Source organism: Coptis chinensis, chromosome 3, assembly GCF_015680905.1.
Source record: "Coptis chinensis isolate HL-2020 chromosome 3, ASM1568090v1, whole genome shotgun sequence".
NCBI lineage: Eukaryota > Viridiplantae > Streptophyta > Magnoliopsida > Ranunculales > Ranunculaceae > Coptis > Coptis chinensis.
The window spans coordinates 105745841-105773154 of NC_141458.1; the positions used below are offsets into that span (position 1 = coordinate 105745841).

The 27314-nt window shown below is 36.4% G+C and overlaps 3 protein-coding genes, 1 long non-coding RNA gene and 1 pseudogene across 7 annotated transcripts; 3 read left to right on the forward strand and 2 right to left on the reverse strand.

Moving 5' to 3' along the window:
• Positions 1 to 602: 602 nt before the first annotated feature.
• Positions 603 to 3283, reverse strand: LOC147512577 (uncharacterized). 3 transcript variants are annotated; one of them, XM_086595611.1, is made up of 5 exons: positions 2973 to 3283; positions 2710 to 2839; positions 2149 to 2239; positions 1987 to 2058; positions 603 to 1076 (listed from the first exon to the last, which is right to left on the reverse strand). In XM_086595611.1, the coding sequence occupies exons 2-5, from the start codon at positions 2836 to 2838 to the stop codon at positions 865 to 867; spliced, it is 504 nt and encodes a 167-aa protein (XP_086451737.1). In that variant the 5' UTR covers position 2839; positions 2973 to 3283; the 3' UTR covers positions 603 to 864. The 3 variants fall into 3 exon arrangements, with proteins under 3 accessions (XP_086451737.1, XP_086451738.1, XP_086451736.1); XM_086595612.1 differs by adding an exon at positions 1230 to 1297 and having other exon boundaries at positions 2710 to 3283; XM_086595610.1 differs by having other exon boundaries at positions 2710 to 3283.
• A 2656-nt stretch (positions 3284 to 5939) lies between these two features.
• Positions 5940 to 7861, reverse strand: LOC147512578 (putative F-box protein At5g55150). Its single transcript, XM_086595607.1, has 2 exons — positions 6384 to 7861; positions 5940 to 6240 (listed from the first exon to the last, which is right to left on the reverse strand). Exon 1 carries the CDS (start codon positions 7859 to 7861, stop codon positions 6617 to 6619), a length of 1245 nt encoding a protein of 414 aa, XP_086451733.1. The 3' UTR covers positions 5940 to 6240; positions 6384 to 6616.
• A 1-nt stretch (position 7862) lies between these two features.
• Positions 7863 to 10457, forward strand: LOC147512579 (E3 ubiquitin-protein ligase AIP2-like). The gene is made up of 4 exons (XM_086595609.1): positions 7863 to 8113; positions 8203 to 8592; positions 9665 to 9877; positions 10177 to 10457. The coding sequence occupies exons 1-4, from the start codon at positions 7970 to 7972 to the stop codon at positions 10297 to 10299; spliced, it is 870 nt and encodes a 289-aa protein (XP_086451735.1). The 5' UTR covers positions 7863 to 7969; the 3' UTR covers positions 10300 to 10457.
• Positions 10458 to 11065: 608 nt separating this feature from the next.
• On the forward strand, positions 11066 to 12669 carry LOC147512580 (E3 ubiquitin-protein ligase RSL1-like; annotated as a pseudogene). Its single transcript, XR_015217236.1, has 2 exons — positions 11066 to 12227; positions 12452 to 12669. The product of XR_015217236.1 is annotated as an E3 ubiquitin-protein ligase RSL1-like (transcript).
• An 11581-nt stretch (positions 12670 to 24250) lies between these two features.
• Positions 24251 to 25155, forward strand: LOC147512581 (uncharacterized). Its single transcript, XR_015217237.1, has 2 exons — positions 24251 to 24479; positions 24786 to 25155. It is a non-coding gene; the product is annotated as an uncharacterized LOC147512581 (long non-coding RNA).
• The last annotated feature ends 2159 nt before the right edge of the window (positions 25156 to 27314 follow it).

The following is a 27314-nucleotide window of genomic DNA, read 5'->3' on the forward strand; positions in this document are numbered from 1 at the left end:
AAATGGTTTCTAAGCTTTTTTACCAAATTAATATTGTTATATTCATAATCAATAATGGAACTCATAGTCTCATAAAAGTCATAATACATTATTTTTCAAATAAAATGAACTATTACAAATGGTCCAAACGGCCCCCTAAATTTTAAGCTAAATCGATTTCCTTGGCGCATTTCCATCGCGGATAACGTGCTTTGGGTGTGTAGATTTGGGACTTGATGCGTGTGCTGGATGTCTCAATAAAATAGCAAAAATGCCCTATTTGAAGATCTGGATATTGCTCTAGCTTAATTGGCTAATTTTGTAATTACTCCATGACCATCGTGTTTTTAGTAAAGTAATGCGAGCAAGTAAAAGGTATGCTGTTTTATGCCTCGCCTAATCGATAAAGTTTTGCCGCCTAAATGAATTAGTTGTGTGAACCTGCACGCACTACAAACATTTGATTTTACGTATAAACGAGAGAAATTGAGAATCCTAAATTGATCTTTTGAATTGAAGATCAAACCCCAAACATTTGATCTTCAATGACAAAGAAAACATAATGATATAAAAGTATATCACCTATTTCCACTAATATAGCAGCTGATTATACTACAATTGCATAAATAAACATAATATAATTATTATCACTGAACCATCTCAGACAACGTATACATGAACAAAGACCAGTTCGGCGCCCACTTTACAATATGACAAATGATAACTAGATAAACAAGTTGCAGGATCATAACTTACAGCACTCCTGAAACAGTACTAATTTCTACACATGAAGCTTAACATAGGACTCCAGCTCTGACCAGTGACCACTTGTTATGATTACTACCGTCACTTGTTATGATTAATACCTTCCTGTACGGAGCAGGATTACGCTTTAGTTGGAATACCTGAAGCGCAATTGGTTCCATTAAGAATCCTACGACTTGCATGTGCAGCACTAACAGGGCTTGCCCGACGTGGTCTTTTTTTATGAGAGGGTCTTTCATATACAGAAAAGGAGGATCGGAAATAATACTCTACCATTGCCACATGGTATTTGGGGTCGTATGGAAGAGCTTGCCCGTCGATAAATGGCTCTCCTGGAAAATGAAACAAATTAAAACAAGCCACCACAGCATAACTAACTAAGAGCATGTAAGTAAGCTTTACTCTTTGTTCTAAAATGGTTTGGTATGGATAGCCTTAGCATAACCAACTCAAAAGAAAATAAGGGAAAGGCAATTGGATCCCACTTTCTCAAAAGTAAATAATGAAGTATAAAGCATCTTTGCTCCTCTGCACATCCACAAAACTAAACCATCTAGTCAAAAGAAACAGTTAGTTGTTACATTTGGAGTCTGGCGGGGGATACCATGAACACCATTAAATACTGACGGGCAATCAGTTCGACCTTTGATTAAGTTCCTATAAAATTATAAATAAGTATGTCAATAACTATTATAAGTTTCCCTTGGCAAACTTGTACATCCGTTTATTATGAAACATAGTAATATCCAAATAAGGAACTCTAACTTTGGGTCAGACCCTGTTCACCACAAAATAATTTGAACTGTTTAGCAACCCAAATAAACCTCCTTTTGTTGTTTCTAATCTGTAATCTATATAATAGAACAGGGTGGCGCTGGACATCCAACACCACCCCTTAACCTTTGGATCTAGCTTATGACGTGGCAAATCTTAGGGCTTATAAGGTCGTTCGGAACAAGAGTGTTGCACCATTACTAAAGTCAACAAAGGCGGCTGGATTTTATTGGCCTTTGGTTGGGCGTTTTTAGTGGGGCCAAAGCTTTTCTCAAGTGGAGCTACAATGCAAATCTTGGTGTCCCTATAGGCTATGCACACCCCCCCCCCCTCTCCCCTAACCAAAATATTTTTCATACGCAGGACATTATGAATCAAAAGTTACCACAGATATAAACCTCAATATCTAAATTAATATTAAAAAAAAGGTAGAACCAATGACCTGAGCTAAATGATAGATAATCAAACCTGTTTCCCAAAAGTCGGTCCTTCCCATATCAGAATCAGACAAAGGGTTCACAAAAACCGCCAATTTCGAGTCTGCAAAACAGTTATGGGCGGAATAATACATATTTTTCATATAAATACTGTAAAAGAAACCAATCATTCGTTAACAGATGGTGGAAATACCTATAATTTTGTCTGCGATTTCCAAAGGCACGTTGCAGACAAAGAAAAAGATGTACTTTGTAGACACCAAGTAAATTTTCTTCCTGGCTTCCTCCTCACCGTAAAACCAAAGAAGGGAAAATAAAATTTACTCAGACTACAAATCCATCAAAGAAAAGAAATTTATTTACAGATGTACTACAACGATTACCAAGACACGTCATATCAAGTGCAAAACACAAACTCTTGGAACTAAAGACTCTTAGAAATGGGGGTCATATCCATGTAGTCCAGTCAACTAAAGCTTCCTTCACCAGATTCGACAATTATGTTGAATAACCTTGCGAAAAAAATATACTTTTTTGAGAGACCCACGGGATAGCATTTGTGGATTTAGTTTGAAAGAACCAACCTGCATCTTTGAGTCTTTTAGCAGGTGGCATTGTTTGATTTTATGTTTGACATACGTTAACACTTGTTTAAATGTTTTGTGCAAACCCAACACCTCTCTACAATGTCAACAATTCCAAGCAAATGATTTTCAGATAATTCGTACTAAATAAGGTTCAAAAGAAATGATACCTTCCGAGAACCGCCGTGAGGGTTTTGACGTAGATATTTATAGCCTCGTCCCGGGAGTATCCTTCTCCAGGCGCATTGAAACCCTCCAGAAGTTGCAACCATTAGTATAAGGTTGAAAATCCACATCATTCTGTGGAGCATAAGTAGTAGCAGTAGTAGGGTGAGTCGAGGAGTATCTCGAAGGAAAAGGGAATGAGTTGCGAGAAAAGGCAGCAGTGATGGGAAGTCGAAGAAGACGAGAGTAAGCAGTTTTGGAGATGGACCTGGAAATCAGACAGCGAGAGAAGATCGCTGGCAATAATGATCTTCCTGTGATAAATAAGAAGTTTTGGTGTCTCTCCAGTATATTGGAAGACTAAATTTCTCTGTATTTATAATGAACTTTACAATATACAAAATAGAAACTTTCTCCTTCTGCGAGTGACTTCTTCACCAAGGATTACAATAAGGGAAAGTACTTGCTACCCAAGGGATACAATAAAAGGAACAACCAAATCAGCTGAGAAAAGAAATACTTGCATCACAAGGAAGCAAACACTTGTGACTCAAGTCACACATAGCCGTGTGTGAATACTTCAACACTCCCCCTCAAGCTGAGTGTGTATGTCAATAACACCCAGCTTGCCGATCAGACGATGAAATGAATCTGCTCCTAACGGTTTGGTGAAACAATCTGCAATTTGATTTGAAGAAGGCAGATAATGAGGTGCGACAAGTCCTTTTTGAATCTTTTCACGAACAAAGTGGCAGTCAATTTCAATGTGCTTTGTGCGCTCATGGAAGACTGGATTTTCAGCTATATGTATAGCTGCTTGATTATCGCAGTACATACTGATCGGTGATGAATGATGAATTCCAAGATCTGAAAGTAGATAATACAACCATTGAAGCTCACAAGTTAAAGTTGCCATAGCACGATATTCAGCTTCAGCTGAAGAACGAGATACTGTACTTTGCTTCTTTGTCTTCCAAGAGATAGGACTAGAGCCAAGAAGAATACAATATCCTGAGGTAGACCGCCGAGTAATTGGGCATCCTGCCCAATCTGAATCACAAAAACCATGAAAGTGAAGAGAGTTTGTTGATGACAAAAAAATTCCTTTATTGATTGAACCTTTAAGATAGCAACGAACTCGAAGTGCTGCCTCCATGTGACTACTTCTTGGAGATGTCATGAATTGACTGAGAATGCTAACAGAATAAGTGATATCTGGCCTAGTGACAGTCAGATAGATAAGTCGCCCAATAAGTCGACGATAAGAAGTCGGATCAGGAAGCAAGGTGCCATCATCAGGAGATAACCGTATATTTTGTTCCATAGGAAAAACTGAAATACGATCACCACTCAAACCAGCATCTTTGAGAATATCCAGAAGATATTTTCTTTGAGATAAAAATAATCCTTTACGAGAGCGCGCGATTTCGATACCAAGAAAGTACTTAAGACGTCCAAGATCTTTAATGAAGAATTTGGCTTCAAGAAATTTCTTAAGGCGTGTGATTACTGGATCATCATTCCCAGTTATAACAATATCGTCAACATAAACTAACACAAAAGTTGAGGAGGTACCTTTGATGTTAGTGAATAAGGAGTAGTCTGACCTTGATTGAATGAATCCAGCCTGAATAAGTGCTGAAGAGAACTTTGCAAACCATTGACATGAAGCTTGCTTTAAGCCATATAAAGACTTATTTAGCCTACAAACTTTATTCTCCCCTTGTCATGCAAAACCCGGTGGCAAAGTCATGTAAACCTCTTCATCAAGATCACCCTGTAGAAAGGCGTTATTGACATCCAATTGATGTAATGGCCAATTCTTAACCGCAGCAACAGACAACAAAGTACGAAAAGTAACAAGTTTTGCAACAGGTGCAAATGTGTCATGATAGTCCAACCCTTCCACTTGATTATAACCTTTGGCCACTAACCTGGCCTTATATCGCTCCACTATCCCATCAGAATGATACTTGATTTTGAATACCCATTTACATCCGATTGGCTTCTTGTTGGAAGGAAGAAATGTGATACTCAAGTATTGTTTTGTTCAAGGGCCTCTATTTCTTTTGCATTGCTTTGCCGACATTGTGGACACTTTAATGCCTTGATTGAAAGACTTAGGCTCTTCTCTAGAACAAACATTGGAAAGAAATGCTCTATGCTAATTGAAAAATTAGAATTGGAGAGAAAATGATTCATAGGATAGGGAGTACCTGTTGACTTAGAATTGGAAGGAGTGGATGAGCTATCATGAGTGGCATTGTTACATACATAATCAGCAAGTTTTACAGGAGGACGACGATCACGTGGTGGCATATGCCTTCCTTGATCATCAGGAACAATAGCAGGTGCCACATCAGGGAGTTCCAAGTTGTCGACATTAACAACAGTGTTGTCAACAGTTTCTTCCCTGCTAGTATCGATCTCAACTTCAACCGGATTATGAGAGTGATTCGAAATGTCAAGAACATCATTATCATTCAAGGGAAGAGGAATAACACAAGGTGGTGAAGAATCGGATTTATTTAGATCACGAAAAGGAAAAATTCCTTCATAGAAAATAACATCTCGTGAGACATAAATAGAGCTACTAGTAATATCAAAAATACGATATCCCTTTTGACCATGGGGATAACCAACAAAAATTCCAGGTTGAGCTCTTTGATCAAATTTGTGTTTGATGTTATTATTGTGAGCGTAACAAAGACTACCAAACACTCGTAAATGTGAGTAACAAGGTTTAGTATTAAACAAGACCTCATGTGGACTTTTACCCGACAAAAGAGGTGAGGGCATTTTATTTATGAGGTATACTGCGGTGAGCACACATTCACCCCAAAATTTTAAAGGCAAATGAGCCTGAAAACGTAAAGCACGAGCAACCTCAAGGAGGTGACGATGCTTGCGCTCTACTACACCATTTTGTTGTGGTGTGGCCACACAACTTCTTTGGTGGATAACACCATGATCCGAGAAGAAAGACTGCATGTCATTAGAAAGAAACTCGTACCATTATCGAGCGTATCTTTTGGATTTGTGAGAATAGTTGAGGACCATTCCCTGAATACGATATGAATGTGAGTTTTATATTGTGTTCTAACCATGGCAAAGAAGGATGTAATAATCTTTTTGTTTCAGATTTAACATGCATCGTAGATCCAGGTACATCGACTATAATCATCTACGATAGTCAAGAAATAACGAGACCCATTTAATGAAGGATAAGAAAAAGGACCCCAAATATCACAATGTATTAATTGAAAAGGTTCACTAGTAGTGATATTACTAGAAGGAAAAGGTAAACGGTGTTGCTTAGCTTGCGGACAAACTTGACAAACACTTTTATTTGAACACAAAATAAACGGAACATCTTGGCTTAAAATTTCTAAAGAACGATAAGACAAATGCCCTAAACACCAATGCCAAAGATCGATACTAGGTGGCTTGATAACTGCTAAAGCCGACGAAGACTGAAAATAATATAACCCTTCATGATAGCTACCCTGTCCAATCCTCTTCTTCGTTAACAGGTCCTGGAAAACACACCGATCATGTAAAAAAATCAGTTGACAATTAAGAGATTTCGATATTTGACTAACTGACATGAGGTTGAACTTGAAAGATGGAATGTAGAAAACATTTTCAAGCTTAATAGTAGGTGCGAGAATAACAGTACCAATATGTGTAACTAAAGAATTACTTCCATCTGGTAATTGGACATAAGAGGGCATGGAACAAGATTTATATGAAGAAAACAGATGGTTCTCAACGCCGCCATCACCTTAAAACCTCTGGGAGACTCTAGGTTTTATAACTCCATATGATAACCATCTGATTAAATGAGAGGCCAACTTGATTTAAATCCTCGAGACCAAAAACAGAAAATTGTTGAAGACCAAAAACAGAGGCTCAGTTAGAGAATCCTTGAGGCGTGGGCTGAATCCAAATAGGGGCGGGAAATATTCTCTTGGACGCCAATGGGCAATGTGGTTCAATGGTCCCATCTTCCAAGTTGTACACTCCCATGTCATGAGGTTCTTTTGTTTGTCTATAGCAATACCCTGCATGGTAGTCATCTGTAAAGTAAATGCAATTCGGTTTGCATCCAGGATAATCTGAAGCCAACAGAGAGATGGAAGAGTTTTCCCCTAAAAACAACATTTGGCCACATAAACTCTTTACTTCAACCCACTTAAGCTCAACTTCATCAAGCTTCAAGACTTCAAACTCAATAGTCTCATAGTTCTCGTCATCTTCCAGCAGTATTCTTTTAACTTGCAGCAAGTCCCCGGATGATTCTACTATATAATTCTTCGTCCAAAAAGACATATCGTCAATGGGTGATGCAACTCTCGACACCCTTGGATGAGAACCTCTCACATCACAAGCCCAAACAGCTCCATAATGATCCACAGCATAAAACTGATCTCTACAATAAACAATATCATCAATCAATGTGCATTCAGAATCAAGAGAAGTCCAACAATCATCACCAGGCTTGTAGAACGCTAATTTGCAACATCCACCATAAATTGCCATAACCACATAATTATCAGGATCTGATGTTGGACTTGCAGATAAAACAGCCTTGTATAGATACGCTTCATTGACAATCATATCATCTTCATGAAGCTCAAATGCAGTCAAAGGTGGTAGCTCAATTTCATTATCAACGGACAAGAACGGGTTTAACAAACGAACCACTTGTTTCTCATACACAGTAACCAACCATCCTTCACTAGAACCACGACAGTAGTAATTATGTGGCACTGGTAATTGGAAATCATAGACTCTTTTTTCAGACGGGTCATATAAACCGCGATATTGATTATCACGATTAATAGGAAGCATGAGTAATGGAAGTTGTCTGGGTAAAATACATGGATTGTTAGTATAAATGGTACGCCATGCATGACAAACTGCGCCAAACCGAATGTAATCTTTGATGCGGGTTAGTTTCTGTGAAATAAGTGGTAAAACATGGTCTGGCAGATCTAACCACTTTACTTGCTTCATTCTATGGGACAAATACTCAAAATTTATAAAGTTTACCTCAAGAAATTGGATCTGCGAAGCCTGGCGATGATTAATCCAATATATCGGTAAAAGTCGGAGATAAATATAGAAAGTTTGATAATCCCAGAAGTTTCGCATATATTTCGATATATGTCCAACTTTCACGAGTCCCAAAAGTCGGTGGAAGGAAAACTTAAAAGAAAACCTAAAATTAGTGTCGATCTTAAAATAAAATAAAGAAAGGGAATGGATGAGGAGTCAGTGAAGGAAAGCTTGAAGTATTTGGAAAATGAGGTCAAGGAAAAAGATACGTTTATAGAAGCTGTTTCGTCCACTAAAGCTCTTCTCACAAATTACTATCCCTCCGCTTCTCCCTCCCTCCAAGAATCAGTAAGACCCAATCACTTATTTACTACTAAGTTAAGTTAATGTATAAGAAAACTAATTATTATTATATTCTCGTTTTCAAATTTGTGCAGTTCTATGTTTGTATATGCCACGTGGCAAGTATTTTACAGACACGATATACCGAGTGTGAATTATGGGTTGCTGGTAAAGAGCTATTCGAGGAGGCTGAGAGGCTAGTTGTTGATTCATCTGAAAGAGCATATATGACTACTTGTATAGAAATAGCCAATGAGCATATAAATAAACTGGTTATGGATGCCGTACCCCCAAGGCCAACTTTACAAGTTGCGAATGAGCTTTTAGCTACTCTTGGTGTGGTACCTGGATCATCTCAGCTCATCATGAGAGGGGATAATAATACATCTCAAAGAGCTTCTGAATTGATGGAAGAGATGGTAAATAGTATGGGAGAAATTAGTGAATTTCGGAACCTTATCGATACCATTGAAGCTTCTTTGCAGGTACTGTTACCATCTTTGCATTTAAAGAAAAGACATTATATCAACTTTTGGTATTATTTGTTAAGTCCGAAATTGTTTTCATGTATGCCATATTTACCAGTTCAAGATGGTAGGACTTACGGACATGAAAGGGAAGAATGAGCCAAATAGATATTAAATTAACTGATGATCAACATACTGTGTGTTCTGTTTGCATTAGCTCAAGGTTATTATTACTGTATGTTATCCTTGTTCTTACCTTACACTTCTTTTTGAAGTGTATTTCTCCTGATTTTCAGTCACGAATTGAAAATGGCAGTTGACTGACTGGAGATTCCTTTGTTTGTTGTATGTCACATGGACACACCATATTTAAATTATAATCTGTGTCATATTTTTTCGTATCCACGTGTCCGTGTTGATGCGATAGAGACACTTTCTATGTGAGCTATCTCAATTTTTTGATATTTGCCGTGTCACACTTTGTATCCACAGGGATACGAACACACGTATCCATGTCAATGTAACTTAGGTTAGAAAAGAAAAGGGAAAAATCAAGGAAAAGAAAATAAAGATAAGAATCATAACACATAAGATACAAATAAGATGTTTTAGGTTCCCAAATCCCAAAATGAAAAGGAAGGAAACATTTATCTAATGCATCGCATAAGGGATAAAGTACAAAAGAAAGTTGAGAAAAAAGGATCAAGGAGGAAACAAAAGGTTGTCTAGTCTCTGTAGAAATTAAATCAAAAGATGATTACACAAAATTGCACAACTTGCACCTCTCACATTTTTAATCCCTGTTTCCATTTTTCAATTTATTGATTGTCTTTGAGTAATATATAATCCGATGAACTTACACAAAAAAAAAAAATCCGAGGAACTTGGTAGTTGTTCGTCACAAAAAGTAAATGTTTATGCTTGTTTTAGTTGGCATTCATTTATTTTTTGTTCTTATTTAAGCAACGCTGTTGTTCATTTCCACCTCTAAAATCTTCACATAATGTATGCCACAGTATTTATTTATTTATTTTTTTTGAATCAATGTTTGACTGGATGTTCTTATAGATGCTTTGTCTTTGATGCACAGGGCATTGGGGCGTCTAGACCAATTAGATCACCACCAGCAAGTAAAGAAGTAATTGAAAATCTTCCAGTTATTAGTATCACAGAAGAAATTATGGCAAGGTTGGGAAGTGATATGCAGTGTGTAGTTTGCAAGGAGAATCTGGACATAAGTGAGAAGATGCAGGAGTTGCCCTGCAAGCACTTGTTTCATCTTCTTTGTTTGAAGCCATGGCTGGTAATGTACTTCAACTCCAGTTTTAGTTGACAAGTAAACATGAAACAATCTTAGATACTCAAATTCTCCCCAACTTCATTGACTTAAATATATGTCATACTTCACTATACTTGTTTCCTTTAATTATATTTGTGTAGCAGGTAAATCTTTTTGCATCTGCCTTCAATCTACATTTTTTTATGTTAATTAACAACCCCCAAGGCCCCAACCCAACCACACCCTCCAAATCTTGTACTGATTCGATTGTCGCACAGAAATTTATCAGATACTCATATTTCGAATTTCTAAATCTATTTCAGGATAAGCACAATTCCTGTCCAGTCTGCCGACATGAGCTGCCAACGGATGATCATGCCTATGAGAGTTGGAAAGAGCGGGAGAGGGAGGCTAAAAGCAATGAAATGGTGCTGCAGTTTCACTAAGTGTTCGCTTTATTTATGTATGTTGTAGTCAAATATTCTAATTTAACAGGATACACATTATATAAAAGAGTTCTTTCTGGGATCCTCGCCATTTAAGTTGTAATCGTGATTGGTGTCTTAGGCTATAAATTGTTCCGGTATAAAGTTCTCTTTTAACATTTCTCTAAACTTTGTTCACTTGGATGTTGAACCAATTGAGTTGTATTGTTACAATTCGTCAAGCCTTAGGAAAAAATATATTAAGTGTTGAAGTAGGTCCTATAAAGGCTAAGAAAAATGTGCTTCAACAGTATAGCCATACTATTGAGGGCATTTCCAATGGGAGGTGTAAAATTACACCTCCACCTAGGTGCCATTAGGATTTTACACCTCTAATTGTATAGTATTGTATAGCTTATAAATATCCACACTCTATACTCTCCAATGGAATAGTGTTAAAAAAAATAGATTTTAAACTCGGACGTCACTTGGAGTGACGTCCTTCTTTAATTTAAACTGGGAGACGTCCGAGTTAAAAAATTACTTTAGAATTAGAAAGGGACGTTACTCCAAGTGATGTCCGAAAATTATTTCACCGGGCTAAGAAAAAGTGTCGTCCGGATTTTTATTAACTAATAAATAGAGGTGGAATTCCCTATCCTCTCACCTACGGTATAGCGTCCCCATTGGAGAGAGTTTTTTTTATATTTAGAGTGTAAAATTTCCACTCTATACGGTTTACACCCCCATTGGAGATGCCCTGAGGAAGAGAGAAAAAGGTCTAAAGTCAAAGTATCCATTCAGCAGGACACTGCTCTGTTTCAAGTACGATTGCTCATGGTACTCCAAATATAGTTGCAGTCAGTCCGGTGACGATTGCTTGGAATTTATGGTCATCTTACAGAGACGAGTAGCAAATTTATCTGGTAATGCAGAACATAGCGAGGAGCTCGTTTGAAGATGCAAAACCGTCAGATGAAGGGTTGCTCATCTTTCTAGGTCTAAACATCTGTGAATTATTAAACATATATGAAGGACGAAACTCCTCATTGACCCTAACTGAACATTTCGAGCTTAATCCCCTGTGATGAGGCAACAGGCATGATTGGACTTCCCTGTAACAAATGAAGGAAAGGGGATTAAATAGAATGTAATCTGATCCTGAACAAGACTAGACTAAATAGCGTTATTCTGCCTGGTCGTAAGTCTCAAATTAATACAAAAAAGAGTCCCAGTTCTTGTAGAGTTCAAAATTAATACAAAATCCTTCTACTTCCGCAAGTCTGCAACAAGCAACTCAATCACAGATTTTGAGGATAATGACGATGGAAAACCCAGTGCCAATACCAAAACAAACTTGTAAAGATTTTTTCGTTAAACAAACTTGTAAAGATGGAGAAGGAAAACAAGTGGAAGACTTTTCAAGCTTCATCTGTGAGATTTGCATAAACTCCGTCTCTTCCAACAAAAGGTTCAAGAACAATAATAGCTGCGCTCAAGTTTTTTATTGCTTTGATTGTATTGAGAGTTACATCCACGAAAAGCTTAAAGGATTTTCCTTAGCAGAGATCAAGTGCCCTGGTTCAGGTTGTACTCAGATTTTAGACCCTCTTGTATGTCGCTCATTCCTATCAAAGAAACTATTCGAAAGATGGTGCCGTGTGCTTTGCGAATCGACCTTGACACAGTACCAAAGAGCATACTGTCCGTACCATAATTGTTCAACTTTGATCTTGAATGAATGTGAGAAAATTCCTTTGCAAGAGACAGTTGTGTTTCCAGTGCCAGTGTCCATGGCATGCTGGTTATAGCTGCAGTGAAGCAAGGGGAATGACTGACAGAAACGATATTCTCTTCGGCAAAGCCATGGAGATAAATAAATGGCAGAGATGTCCAACATGTAGACACTTTGTGGAGCGCAAATCAGGATGTAAAAGAATCTATTGCAGGTTTGAAATCTCTTCCTTTTTCCAGATAACTTTCGTCCGTAATGAATTTTACCGTTGATGTTGCATAACCAGGATTGTTATTCATCAGCCATTTGTACTTACCTATTATATATCAATCAATGCAGTGCTGGAGGGCTTTTCCATTATGATCTAACCTATTATTTTATTTCTGTTTTTAATTTGGGAATGTTATTTTATTTTCTGTTTTTAATTTGGGAATGCAGATGTGGGACTACTTTTTGTTATTCATGTGGAATCATTGCTTCAGAATTTCGAGCGGCTCAATGTAAACCAGAGCCTATACCTACCGGGGTACGCATTTGCGTAACAGTTAACGTGCTTTTGGGGATCGTCCTGATCGTATTAGTGATGTTGGTGATGTTGGCCAGAAGTTCTAGTCCGGAGAGCTACTAAGTCCCATGTGTAGGGTTTCTAAGTTTTGACCGAGGGTTTTAATTTTTGACCGAGTCTTGTACGAGCAATTTTTTTTGAAAGCATGTTTTATTGGATTAAAAAGAGAAACTTTTTGAAAGTTTACTGTTTTATTGGATTAAAAAAAAAGTATGTTACATTATTTAAAGCTAACATGAAAGTTCGATGTATTTTATGGTAATTTTCTCTTTTCAGTTTTACCAGTTTTGGCATATAGAGTACGACTGAAAGTTCTAAGTGTTCTACTTCGATTCTTCAATCTGAATAGTACTAATCTGGCATTCTGAATCCTGGGAGGTGCAGTATGTGCCTGAGGGCAGGGATAATCTACCTTCAGGACTTTGTGCACAGCACAAGCATCGGCTGTCAATAAGTCTTCTTTACTCATCATATATATTCTCCATTTTTGTTTCTAAAAAACAAATAGAATAACAACCAAATCTGCTTAATGCATGTTTTAATTTGTTTATCGAAAAACGTTGCTGAATACCCTTTTTAATTGTGTTGCAGCTAGAATTCTTCGGCAAAAAATTAGATGGTTATTATTCTTGTATATAGAATATTTTTAACCGGGGAAAATTGATGAGCTTGTATAGGTGTAATAGTGGTAGAAAATGACTCTCACAAAACTCTGCAAGATCTGCCGAAGTGTAAGCAATTGACAAGATTTAGTAGCGCTCGTACAGTACATACGTATGTCTAAAGTTATAGGCTTTGTAGTGTTAATAGTTGAGTATGTTCAGAAATCTGTATTGAGATTCTAAACTATGACTTACTAATAGCGTAAGGAAAATGAGTGTTCAGAAATAATCTGTATTGAGATTCTCCAACAGGGTCGGCCCTGAGGTCTTGGGAGGTCTTAGATTTTAATGACAGTCTTTTAACAAGTGAAAAGGGAGGGAGGTAAACCAGGGCTTTTGACCTCCATTGTGTTGTGCTTCGATCGTTGAATTGCTTCAATCAATGTACCAAACAATCCAAGGAATAGGAATAACGTTAGCATCTAATCTTAAGGCACTTAATTGGCATAGTATACAATGTACTATACATGTTTTGCACTTTTGATACTATACAATTTTCTAGGCACTAAACTACATTATACTATCAAAAAAAATTCAGGTTGTGACCTGGGCAAATATTCTGACCAAAATCTACTGACGTGGCCAAATTTGGAGGTTTTATAATCTTACGTGGAGACATGTCATTTTATTTATCATAAAAAACATGTGTTGACATTTACCACACAAGCTGAATAGCCAACAAGTTAAATGTCATTTCCCGCATTTTCCCTCTCAAACTTTTCCCTCTCTTTTGATTAGCGCCCAAAAATTGGAGATTTCATCAGAAACCCTAATTGACCAAAATTTGTTGTCTTTAAGATGAAATTGCCTAATTCACACAAACCCTAACCTATATAAAACACTAATCCACAGGAATCTGGTCCAAATTAAAGTAAGTTAATGTTTTTTTATTCTTAAGTTAATATTTTTTATATTGTTTTTTGTCATATTGTTGTCGCCTATTATATATGAATATTATACTATGATTGTTGTTATATTATTGATATATTGTTGCTAAATTACTGCAGTGGAAACAGTTGTAATTAATCTCCATCATGGGGGTTCATTTGTTACTAGTCCAAACCTTCATTACCTTGGTGGTAGGATAGAGTGCTTGGACAATATTGATCCAGATAGGTTTGGGTATTTTGATTTAAAATCAATGGTGGAGGAGTTGGGGTATTATAATGTGAGTAAAATGCATTATGGTCAAGCTAGCAGTAAGGGTTATATGTTAATTTTTGATGATACTAGTATTATGAAAATGCTACAAGAAGCTAGGGCTGGGAATAGAATTGAGGTATACATTGAACATGATGTTGAGGTGGATTCAAGTGAACAAAATGTTGTGCATGATATTGAAGTAGTTGAGTTAGAGAATGGAGAAGACATTGAGATACAAACTCAGTTACAGAGTGATAATGTTTGTATTTCAGATGATAATGAGTCAGATGAGGAAGATTTTAGGTTTGAGGATTTGCCTGAATTGTCTGATAATGATGAGGAGCTTATTGAAGTTAGGAAAATGATAGAAGAAAGGAAAAAATGAAAAAAGACTTGAAAGAATGAAATCAATTTGGGATGATGGTGATCATGAACCCGGAAGTGAATGGAATCGAGCCGAGCAAGCAATGAATCTTTGAAGGTGATGATGATGTTGAAGCAATGAACGCTAGTAATCGGGTGATGTAAAGTGGATGGGCTTTATGTTGATGAAGGCAACAATGTGTTTATTAGTGATGATGAAGTTGACCATGGGGATGTTGATAGTGACTATATAGATTCAAGTGATTATGAAAGTTCAGATACTGATAAGGATGATGGTATTATAAAAACCAAGAAGTTTAGGTACCCTAGTTTTGATCCCAAGACTGATGTATTTCATGTGCAACTAAGACTAGGGATGGTGTTTGCATCCCCTAATCAGCTCAAGGATTGTTTGAAGGATTTTGCAGTTGCTCATGGGTACCAACTTTGGTTGAAGTTAAACAACCAGAAAAGAATCCTTGCATTATGTGCTGAGGATTGCCCATTTAGACTATATGCTAGTTGGATGACAAGCAAGAGAAGCTTCCAGATAAAGTCTTATATAGAAGAACATAAGTGTTCAAGGATATTTGATGTCCAGATTGCTAACTGTAAATGGATTGCTAGGATATATGGAGAGAAGATACTGAAGTATCCTAAAATGAAATTTAAGGATTTGAAAGAGCATATTATGCACAAGTTTAAGCTTGATGTGACATTGTGTCAGTGTAGCAGAGCTAAGCGCAAAGTTCTAGATGCAGTGGAAAATAGGTTAGCTGGTGTATATGCAAAGTTGTGGGACTACCAATTTGAACTAAGAAGGAGTAATCCTGGGAGTACTATTGAGATAGAATTATTTCATCCTACACCTAATGAACCTGCAGTGTTTAAGCGCATGTATATAGGGTTTGTTGCACTTATAAATGCATGGAAGAGTGTTTGCGACCAATTATTGGAGTTGATGGATGTTTTTGAAGCGGGTACCGCAAAGGGGAGCCACTTGGCACCATTGGTAGAGATGCAAACAATCAAATGTTCCCAATAGCATGGGCAGTTGTAGAAGTGGAAAACTCAGATAGTTGGATGTGGTTTTTGGATTTGCTGATGCAAGACTTGGGTTATAGTGAGGGTCGTGGTCTTGGGTTGACTATTATTAGTGACCGCCAAAAGGGTCTTGTACAAGTGATAAAAGACTATTTGCCTTTTCGAAAGAAACGTAAATTGTGCCGGTTTATGTATATGCCAATTTCAAGAAGACATTCCCCGGTTTACGATAAGTTTCTATTTTGGAAGGCTAGCAAATGTGGGACTCATCAAAAGTTTGAACAAAACATGGATGAAATGGAAAAGTATTCTGAGGATGCATATCACCACTGCATGGTGAAGCAAAACCCAAGACAGTGGTCAAGAGCTTTTTTTAGCATGTTTCCTTGTTCGGATTATGTTGACAACAACATATGCGAGACATTTAACTCAACAATAGTGGAAGCAAGGGAAAAGAACATCATAGAAATGCTTGAGGATATCAGATTGCAAGTAATGGCTAGAATGCAAAAGAAGATTGCAGCAATGGCTAACTGGAAGACTACCTTTTGTCCTATTATAATGCAAAAGTTAGAAAAAAATAAAGAAGATCATAGGTTTTGGGCTGCACATTACAATGGAAGCAACTCATTTGAGGCCAGGAAGAACAAATATGAGGCCTTTATCTTTGTGGATGCAACCGCTATGAGATGCAATTTGTAGAATGTGGGAAATGAATGGCATCCCATGTCCACATGCCATTTCAGTTATGTATTATCTCAATATTGATCCATTGCAGCATGTATCTAGTTGGTATAGTGTGGCAGAGTACAAGAAGATATAAAGTCATGTGTTACAGCCTTTGAATGGTCAAAACATGTGGCATAAGACAAAGAGGCCTGCTATTTTGCCTCCCATAGCAAGGAGGATGCCTGGCAGACCCAAGAAGAATAAAAGGAAGGAAGGAGTAGCAGTGGGAACTGGAAGAGTGAAACAAGTGGGACTGGAAGAGTGATGTAAGACAATGCTTCTCACCAACTATTTGGGAAGGGTAGGAAAATGCATTGTTCTAGATGCAATAGTGAGGAACACAACATAAGGTCATGCAAGTCTACAGACCCACCACTTAGAAAGAAACAAGTGAGTATGCATTTGTCTTTTACTTTTATAAGTTATTTTTACAAGTGGTTTTGATTGTATTTAAATATGTTAATATAACATTAGGTGAGGAAGAAGAAAGGAGAAGTGAATAATGTCCCAGCTGAGGATGCAACTAATGAAGGGCCAACTAATGTAACAGTTGAGAATGCCAGTAATGAAGGTAGGTGTACAAGAGGCAGAGGTACAAGGGGTAGAGGTCAAAGAGGGAGAGGAAGAAGGGAACCAGTCCCTATAGGCTTTGGAGTATACACTAGTCCTGAAGGAGAAACTTACATCAATGTGAGTCTTCTAATATATTTAATGTATTTTTCATTTATTATATTTTGTGCATTATCTTATTCATAGTGCATTATGTGTAGACTGCTTCAAGATTGACACCCTTGAATTCAAATGAACCATCTCCAAGTAATGAAAGGCCAAGTACTTTAACAGATGAGAGTGCAACTAATCAGGAACCAAGTACAAGGGGTAGAGGTACAAGGGGTAAAGGTACAAGGGCTAGTGGTGGAGGAAGAGGAAGAGGAAGCAGTTGAGCCAATTCTTTGTTCCACTTGGTGTAAAAACACTAATACTATTGAAAGAGAAGTTTGACATCAATGTGAGTGTTTTAGTTTAGTTTTTTTCAATAAATTAGTTTGAGTGCATTGGCTTATTCATTGTGCATGATTTGTGTAGATTTGCTCAAAAATTAGGCTTATTCCACTTGCACCAAGAGTAACTGTGTCAATGGGTGATGGAGTACACATATTACCTCCAACTGGAAGAAAATATTTTCATGTAAGTTATTACTTTAAGTTTTTTATTCATTTAAGTGTCTGCAATTTAAAATTTAGTTTAGTTTATGTCTTTATTCTTTAGTTTAGTTTGGTAAGTTTTTATTAATTATGCTTTATTTCTTATATAGCCACCACAAGAAAGGAGAGTTGTACAAAGGAAGACTTCAAGTGCAAGTGATCAAGTTGGAAGTAGTCAAGGGTCAAATAATACACCACTTGGAACTCAGGAATCAAGTACTGCAAAGAGTACAGCATAAGGCATCCCATGAATTATTTGGTAAAATTGATCTAGCTCATTTTGGTGTTTTAAGAGTGTATTAATGGTTTCAAACTTGTTGCTTTAATGAACAAGTGTCATGTTTTGTATGTTTCTCTCAAACATGGTCATGCAAAGAACAAATGTCATATTTTGAATGTAAGAGTTTTTTTTTTTTTTTTTTTTGTCAAAGAGAATGCTTTAATGAACATATTGAAAACTGATTTGACTAATGTCTTGTAAATAGTGTTATAGTTTTAATTTTGGACTTTATAGTTGGTGATAATTAATGGTGTTTGGTATGCAATCTATAAAACCATCCTAGAGGGGTAAAGGTTGTATGCAATAGGTTTAGATTCGAAAAAACAATGCCCAAGGGTCAGATGATCCATGTTGAAGGTAAGAGAGAACCCAAAACTTTTGAAAGAGCATTGGTTGCAGTTTGGGACCTCATCAAAACAAAGGAGGGGAAGAGAGTGTTCATGGAGGTTGTTTATGAGAATGATGCCATTAATTTGAAGCCTTGTGATGACTGTGGAAGGGTGTGCATCATTGAGCTGTTGGAAGAGGGAGAGTCAAGTCGACCTAGAGAACCAAGTCCAGAAGTTCCACCTGGATTCGAACATAAGCTCAGGAAATCTCCAAGGTTACCAGCAGCAGCAGTAAATGAAGCAGCAGTTGCAAATGAAGCAGCAGTGAGGGAATCAGCACTAACACCATCTAAGCAGCAAGTTCAAGAGGTTATCCTGGTCTTCTTTGCCGCAGCCTTTTCCGGGTTTTGTATGAAGTCCAAGAAGTCTAAGAAGTCTAAGTCTAAGAAGTGAACTGATGTTTGATATGTTAAAGTGAACTGATGTTAGGTTTTCTATGTTTTGATGTTTTTTTAGCTTGGTTGTTTTGTTTTTTAGCTTGTTAAATTGTTCTAAATTATCAAATCATGATGTAGTGTAGTGATGTTTAATGTTTGCTTTTGCTATGTTAAATTATCAAATGCATTTTTCATTACATACATACAGTGATAGAAACTAGAGAACTCTACAATTTCATTCCATTTTCATTTTCATTCAACTTATTACATTACAAAAACCATGTTACAGAACATTACAGAAACACAGAAACCAGATAACTCTACAATTTCATTCCATTTTCATTTTCATTCAACTCATTACATTACAAAAACCATGTTACAGAACATTACAGAAACACAGAAACCAGAGAACTCTACAATTTCATTCCATTTTCATTCAACTCATTACATTACAAAAATCATGTTACAGAACATTACAGAAACACAATGCATTTCACTTATTAACCAAACAAATACTTGTAAAGCAAGAATACAACGACCAAAATCAAACAAGTTTTCTTCATTTTATAATTCTGGCATTCCAAAGCTGTCACCTTTTTCTTCAACTGTGTTATCTTCTTCTTCTCAGAGTGAACAATTACATTCAATTTTCCTTGCAACTCCACCTTTTTCATGTTAGCTTCCTCCAAACTTTCTTTCAATCCGTCAACCTCTTTGTACAAATCAATGAACCTTTGCTTTGTTGATTTTGGAACTTTGTCCTCCCAATCAAAGTAGCCACAATTGTGAGTTTTGTAATTTGTACAACCAAAAATCTTCTTCCCAAATTTCCAACAGTCTTTGACATTTACCAAAAGGAGATGGCTCTCCACAAAAGCATGAATGATTCGAATTGATAGAGGTGGACGACATTTTGAACTATTCAAATTGAGAGTTAGGGTTTCAAATTGAGAGTTATGGTTTTCAAATTGAGGAAGAAGGTTAAACTCGCAATTGAGGTACCAGGTCACGTGTATTTCAAGTTTCAAGTCGCAATTGAGGAAGAAGGTTAAACTCGCAATTGAGGTACCAGGTCGTGTGGGTTTCTTTTTAGTGTTTCAAGTTTTCAAATTGAGGTATCAGGTCATGTGTATTTCAAAAAATGCCACATGTCTAGATGGCCGGACACGTGGCATAGGCCGGTGGCCACATCAGCAAAAATTGACCGAAAATACTTCCAAGTCGCAAAGTGATAATTTTTTGATAGTACAATGTAGTTTAGTGCCTAGAAAATTGTATAGTATCCAAAGTGCAAAAACATGTATAGTACATTGTATACTATGCCAATAAAGTGAATCTTAAGGTTGAGTCTCTTGTCTGAAGACACGCGTTTTTCTTTACAAATCTCGCAAGTCACAAGTCTAGAGGTAATAAAATGGGCTCTCGTGACGTCACTTGAGCCTAAAAGGGCGATTTGAAAGGCTATTTCTTATCTTCAGGAGTCCACTTTCATATTAAACTATGGATCTATCAGAGTTTGAGCTCCCACCTGCTGTTGAGAAGACACTGAGAGCACACAATCAAGAAACTACGGCATGCGAAAATGTTGCTGATGCAAGTGAAAAAAGACAGCCTTTTTCATATGCAGATGCAACAAGGCAAGTTAGACCACCACAATTTTGAATTCCAAAACCTTCCCCAGCTTGAGAAGATGGGGGAGTACCGAGCTATTCAAATCCCTCAAGCCGCTTATGAAAGTGGTTTGCAGTATTGCAAGTTCTGTCTCATTGGAAGGATTGATCTGATAAAAGTACCAATTGACAAGGTAAGGCAGATTGCAAAGGAGAAATGGAATCCTTCAGGAGACTGGCTCATCACACCTATAGGTAAGGGTTATCTCTTCATTCGATTTTCTAATGCCGATGATTTGAATAGAATATGGGCTAAGGGCTCCTAGATCTTTGGGGATTCTCCCTTGAGACTTTGCGCTTGGAGCCCTGACTTCAACGCATATGTACAATGCCAATCTCATGCCCTCATTTGGATTAGATTCCCAGGTCTGAGTCAAGAATATTGGGACCCTGAAGCTCTCATGTAAATTGCTCGAGGTGTGGGGCATCCTATGCAAATCGACCAAAAGACACTTACTAGAGACTTCGGCTACTTCGTAAAAGTACTGGTAGATGTGGACTATCTTGTAATATTCCTAATGAAATCTATGTGAATACTAAAAATACAGAATTTTGGCAAACTGTAGGAGTTGGTAAGATACTTAAAATGTGCAATCATTGTAAGTTTGTTGGGCACCTAGTCACTGATTGCAAAAAGTTGAAAGGAGTCATGAAACAGCAAGACAAAATGAAGGTTGTGGCTGAGGATATTGCACCCATATCTCATCAAATAGATGTCAGTACCATGGGTAAGAAAAGACGTCGGAAGAAAACTGCTAATGTGAATGAGAAAGGGAAGGAAACATGATGGGTCCCTAAAGCACCTCAAGTTAAAGATGTCTCAAATAAAGTTAGCATACTTGCAGACATGGCTGATGTTTATGCAGACGAGTCTAACATTTCAGCAACTAAATCATCCTCACCGATGGTTGAGAAGGTTGCAGAAAGCACTGAAGTTGAGGTGGTTGAAGTGATTAATGTTGCAGACAACCTGGTTGTAGAGAATGAACAATTTGTTCAAGCTTCAGCAGGAAAATCTCTGTGTCAAGACGGAACTGAAAACTTTCTTTGAAGGTGCTGCTGGAAGATGTAGAATATGGAACTAATAATGAGGGTAATGGATCTGAGGATGAAGTCAGTAGTGGCTCTGAACCAGAATATGCGGATGCCCTCAATGCATCAGTTGAAACTCTAGTCCCTACCAGTGAACGCAACAACGAGGCAACCGCTAGCTTGGCTGAAAATCTTGTTACTACTGATAAAGATTTGTTAGATGATGTTGACAAGGGGGGATATGAGATGAATCAGATGAGGTCAGATGTTGAGATTCAAGGGTCTCCAACTCTCAACATAGCTCCTAACTTAGCATCCCTTCCTGATATAGATAAAGGCACTGCAGTTGGGATCCCGAATAGTCGAGTAGATTCCTATTCTTCTTCATCTACAAGATATGCAAATCAATTTTCTTCCACTACTAGAGATGGAAACAGGCTCAAATTATTGAATGAGGCAAATTCACTGCTAAGATCGGTTAATTGGGCTGACCTCGCAGATGATGATGAAAATGCCGAGGATGGTAAAGAACCATGGCAGAAAATAGCAATAAAAAAGTATAAGCCTGCATGGATGTCGCAAGAGCATGTTGATGATGAGGATAACTCACGGGATGGTGATGAACCATGGCAGATTCAAAAGAAGAAAGGAAGCAAGACAAAGGGGAAAGATGTGGATTTGACTCCTCTTCCACCCAGGGCTAGAAAAATTCCAGCAAGATATAAATGAATTACTTTTACTGGAAATACATGTAGTAGCATAATGTTGGAAGTTGGACTAAGTCAGCGGTACAGAAGATCAGGTGCAACATAACGCAAGAAAGGGTGGAGTATGGAATCGTGACTGCGGAACCCTAGACCACGGACATGACATACGTACGGTAAGAAGGAGGGTCATGGGATGGCAAGACAAATGGACAGTCCAGAGAAAAGGGGGGAGATATAAAAGGAAGAGGATGGGGAGAGAAAGGGAGGCCGCTTTGGAAAAAAAAAAAAAAAAAAAAAAAAAAAAAAATGAACAGTGAGGAAGGGAGAAAAAGAGACAGACTGTTTAAGTGAGATATTTTAGGTTCATACAATACACATGGTTTAGACATTAGAATGAAGGCTTGATCACCTTCATGGAATTTATTTTTTGGTTTCAAAGTGGGACTTAATCCAACCCGGGTGGTGCTTAACCCCTAGATTGTAACCTTATTATTATATATAATATATTCACATAAAGTAATGAAGTAAAGCTTGAATTTCACATACTTTGCTTTTTTAGAATCTTAGAGTCATTTGCCTTGCATTTGCTACTGTGTTTGCCATGGTACTTGGTAAATCCTACCTACATTAATATCTATTCTCCTAGGATATTCATAGTGAGCCACGTCAGCAAAATTTTCAAAAAAGTCCTCACTTAACAAATAATTTGGTTGATTACCAAGTTAATCTTATTATTGGTGTGTATAGTAATTTATAAAAGAACTTTTTGGTCTTTTCAATTGTCTAAAATGAAAAAGTAAACACACGCATGATTTTGCTATTCGCCCGTTTACAAAACCTTGCAATTGCTTTTAAGGATGATATGAGGATTAGCAGTGAACTGTTTGGTTATATATTTCCAGCAACCTGGAAGCAGAAAAAGGCACTTAACCTTGGATCTAAAAAAGCAACTGAAGCAAGCAATTTCTCAAACCAGCGAGTTTGCACAAAACATTGTGAAAGAAAAGAAGCAAGAACTAAAAGACAAGTCCTCTCTAGAAACCGTCGATCTTCTTTCAAGAATCATGAATTCCGGCCATTCAAATGATGCTTTTGTGATTGATATGGTTATAAGCTTCATTATAGCTGGTCGTGATACAACCTCAGCGGCCTTAACATGGTTTTTCTGGTTAATCTCTTGCAACTTTCATGTAGAAAAAGAGATACTTAACGAGTTTATGATGGAGAACCCGAAAGGATCAATGTACGATGAAGTAAAGGACATGGTTTACACTCATGTATCACTATATATGCGAAAGCATGAGACTATACCCACCAGTCCCTGCAGACACAAAAGAGGCAGCAGGTGACGATGTTTTACCAGATGGAACTATTGTAAAGAAGGGAATGAGGGTCACACATCATCCTTATGCAATGGGGAGAATGGAGAATTAGTGGGGTAAAGACTGGGCAGATTTCAAGCTAGAGAGATGGTTGGAGAGTAGCATAGACTATACATTAATCATTTAACCCAAAGAGTAAATTGAATTTTCCATTATACATATCATGGTTGATGTTAATTTCTATTGTTTGAAATGTTTTGTCGGTTATTGTCATGAAAATGTTATGAATCTTGGAATGTTTCTCACGCATTATAAACTTATGGAATGGTAGGAAAAATCTTAGTTTTACTTTTTATTTAAATAAAATTACATTAGACCTCAAAATCTTAAACTAGAATGCGTATGGAATTCTAGCTATTTTCATTTGTTAATGTAACTTCTATTTCTCATCAAAATAGTATTATATTATCTTACATCAATTTACTATGTAAGATGTTTGCAAGTCAGTAACGGGTAGTTGAATGCTTAGCATTTTCTAGAGCTCTTAGACGTTGCGGTAGCTTTTGGTTGTCCCTCCTAATAATTAATAATATAGATTTTTGCTTTCTATGAAAAGTTTGATTTTTTTTTTTTTTAATTTCCTATTCTTTAGTCATATTAATGGCTATTTTTTTTATGTGATCAAATGGTTTTAATTGTGAGTTTGACTGTTTGAGGAGTTGTCTCATAGAATGGTTCCATTAGTTTTAATCAGGCACTTTGTTACCTATGCTAGGGATGTCGATCAGTATATATAACAGTGACAAATGTGATAATTTGTTTACTCTTGCATTTAAAATTTCTAATATTGTTTTCATCAATAATTTCAGTAGCTATAGAAGCTTAAAGAATTGAAAAACCAAAGGCACTCGCTTGGAGGCTCTAGAAAAGTTGTATGGTGATTTGAAACAAGACCATTACGAGCCAACGACAAGCAAAGTGAGTCCAACGTACCCTGCTTAACAAATATTATGGTTGTGATCTATATGATATTTACAGTTAGAACTACCACTAAATATATTTATTTGCATTTGTCAATATATTAGATATACCATTCAAGGTTTAGGCTAGACATATTGGTAACAACATAATTTGGCACAGATACAAAACCGAAATGTACACAATATGCATGTTTGTTTGTTTGTTTGTAGTTTTTTTTTTTTTTTTTTTTTTGGCACATAACTTAGATTTTTTGTATAGACTTATGAATTGGTGTGGTAAATTGACCTTCTTTTGGCATTGTAGGACGAGTGGTAGAACAAACTCTAGGGATGCAAAGATCAGTGGTTAATCACATGGCCACTTTCAAGGTGCACAACAGATATGTTCATGGTGCACATCGAATTGCAACTATTTATGGTCGTACAAGTACCAAACAATGAAGGATCACTATAGAAAACAATTATATTATGTGGTATACCATAGAGAGTGATTAGACTATGTAGATAGTTTTTTTGTATGAAAAAGCAAAAAAAAAAATGTACACTTGAACAAGTTTTTGGAGTATGTGAGAGTTTAGGACTACTAATGAGATCATTTAGTTATGTAAATGTATTGCTCTCTATGTGAAATGTGAAAAAGAAATATAAAGTTGAACGTGCGGAATTTTGTCGTATTTTTGTGTCTATTGATATTTTTGTGTATCTACTTATCTACTGATATGTTCAATGGCAATGGCAGTTCATTTTTGTGTTTCCAATGATTATCTTCTCTTTACTTCTTCAAGCTTTTTAGTCTTCTTTTAACTTTATGTTCTTTTCAAGGCAAGTTAGAAGTTTGCAACTACTCTTCAACATCAAATATCTCCTCTTTTCACCAAGTTGCAAGCATCACAGCCCTTATCCTATATTTTGTTTCATGGCTGAGATTGCATCACACAATCATTAGGTGAGGTTCTTTGGCTAGCTATGAATAAATAATAGGAAAATAAAAGTTCATTGATTGATATAAGACCATGTTAAGTTCTTAGTGATATCCGTGTCTTAAAAGTTATAACTCATGTAATTTCCGTTCACTGTGAAACTTTGAATACAATGGTTTGCTAACATTGTTAAATAACATGTGAGAACTTTCTTACTCTTAAAATTGTTCTTCAATAACATTCATTTTTCTCCATTGTTATGTTAACAATTTTGGGATTAATTTGAAAAGAATCGAACTTATAATCTTCAGTTAATTATATTTGTAACTTCATAATGTTACTGTTTCGGCAAAAGCTAACGCTAGGAACTATATATATATTATATAAACTAGTTTTGAACCCGTCCTAGGAACGGGTGCTGTTATATTATAGTGATTACTCATTCAATTTTTTTGCAGTGTGAAAACCCATAAAAAGAAACAACCCAGCTGCCGATTTCCCATTAATTATTCCTTAAATATTTGCTTCTAGTTTACGATTTCTATGATTTTCCGTTAATTATTCTTTGAGGTTAGTTTGTTATTGTTGTATCCAGTTTTTAATTTCTTGTTAATTATTTTTGGAGATTAGTTTGTTGCATTTGTATCATGTTTCGAAATCCCGTTAATTATTATTTTATATTAGTTCGATGCATTTGCATTCATTTTTCGATTTCTCGTTAATTATTATTTGATGTTAGTTCAATGTAATTACATCCAGTTTTGATTTCCCGTTAAGTATTCTTTGAATTTATAGTTCAATATAGTTACATCTAGTTTCTGATTTTCCGTTAATTATTCTTTGAGGTTAGTTCTATGTATGTAGTTGTATCAAGAATTCCCCGTTAACTATTATTCAATGTTAATTCAATGATTTGCATCAAGTTTCTAATTTCCCATTAATTATTTTTTGAAGTTAATTCAATGTAGTTACATCCAATTTTCAATTTCCAGTTAATTATTCTTTGAAGTTAGTTCAATGTAGTTACATCTAATTTTCGATTTCCCGTTAATTAATTTTTGAGGTTAGTTCGTTTGATGCATTTGCATTTATTTTCTGATTTCCTGTTAATTATTATTTGAGGTTTGTTTTATCTAGTTGCATCCATAATTTTCCGTTCAATATGTATGTAGTTACATCCAATTTTCAATTTTTCGTTAATCACTCTTTGAGGTTAGTTGGATGCATTCGCACCGAGTTTCCGATTTCCCATTAATTCTTCTTTGAGGTTAGTTCGATGCATTTGTATTGCCCGAGTTTCCGATTTTTCGTTAATTATTCTTTGAGATTAGTTCAATGTAATTGCATCGAGTTTCTCATTTCCCGTTAATTATTCTTTGAAGTTAGTTCAATGCTTTTGCATCTAGTTGTCGATTTCCCGTTAATTATTATTTGAAGTTAATTCAATGCATTTGCGACCAATTTCTTATTTCCCGTTAATTTTTCTTTGAGGTTAGTTCAATGCATTTTCATCTAGTACGTTTTCGATTTCCTGTTAGTTATTATTTGAGGTTAGTTCAATAATTGTCTCAAAAAAGACGGGCGATTGTAAGAACATCTGAAAGATGGTAGATAGTTGTGACTTTAACTACGATGTTGCAGGTATATTCAAAAACATGAGTACATAAAATATGTGTAATGTGGAGTATCTTAATCCATCAAGATTGTTCCAATGACCCATTTGCCAAAGAACTCAAGAACACCTCTTCATGGTTTAGTAATTGAGGACCATCTACTCAATGTAATTCTTATTAGTACCATTATGCACGTAACACACATATCTATGAGCGTAATTCTTTTTGGCTTGCTACATATATATAGTTGGTGATCAGGTGATTGAAGTATCCCAACCATTTTAAAAGAAAATGCAATTC

What these genes read in the sequence shown, in the direction of transcription:
- LOC147512577 (XM_086595610.1), bottom strand. Translation starts at nt 2,850, where the DNA reads ATGCTCCACAGAATGATGTGGATTTTCAACCTTATACTAATGGTTGCA. An exon ending in AATCGCAGACAAAATTATAG is followed by an intron (nt 2,059 to 2,148) that starts GTATTTCCACCA and finishes ACTGTTTTGCAG; the next exon opens with ACTCGAAATTGGCGGTTTTT. An exon ending in GACCGACTTTTGGGAAACAG is followed by an intron (nt 1,077 to 1,986) that starts GTTTGATTATCT and finishes TTCATTTTCCAG; the next exon opens with GAGAGCCATTTATCGACGGG.
- LOC147512578 (XM_086595607.1), bottom strand. Translation starts at nt 7,861, where the DNA reads ATGCGAAACTTCTGGGATTATCAAACTTTCTATATTTATCTCCGACTT.
- LOC147512579 (XM_086595609.1), top strand. Translation starts at nt 7,970, where the DNA reads ATGGATGAGGAGTCAGTGAAGGAAAGCTTGAAGTATTTGGAAAATGAG. An exon ending in CTCCCTCCCTCCAAGAATCA is followed by an intron (nt 8,114 to 8,202) that starts GTAAGACCCAAT and finishes AAATTTGTGCAG; the next exon opens with TTCTATGTTTGTATATGCCA. An exon ending in CCATTGAAGCTTCTTTGCAG is followed by an intron (nt 8,593 to 9,664) that starts GTACTGTTACCA and finishes TTTGATGCACAG; the next exon opens with GGCATTGGGGCGTCTAGACC.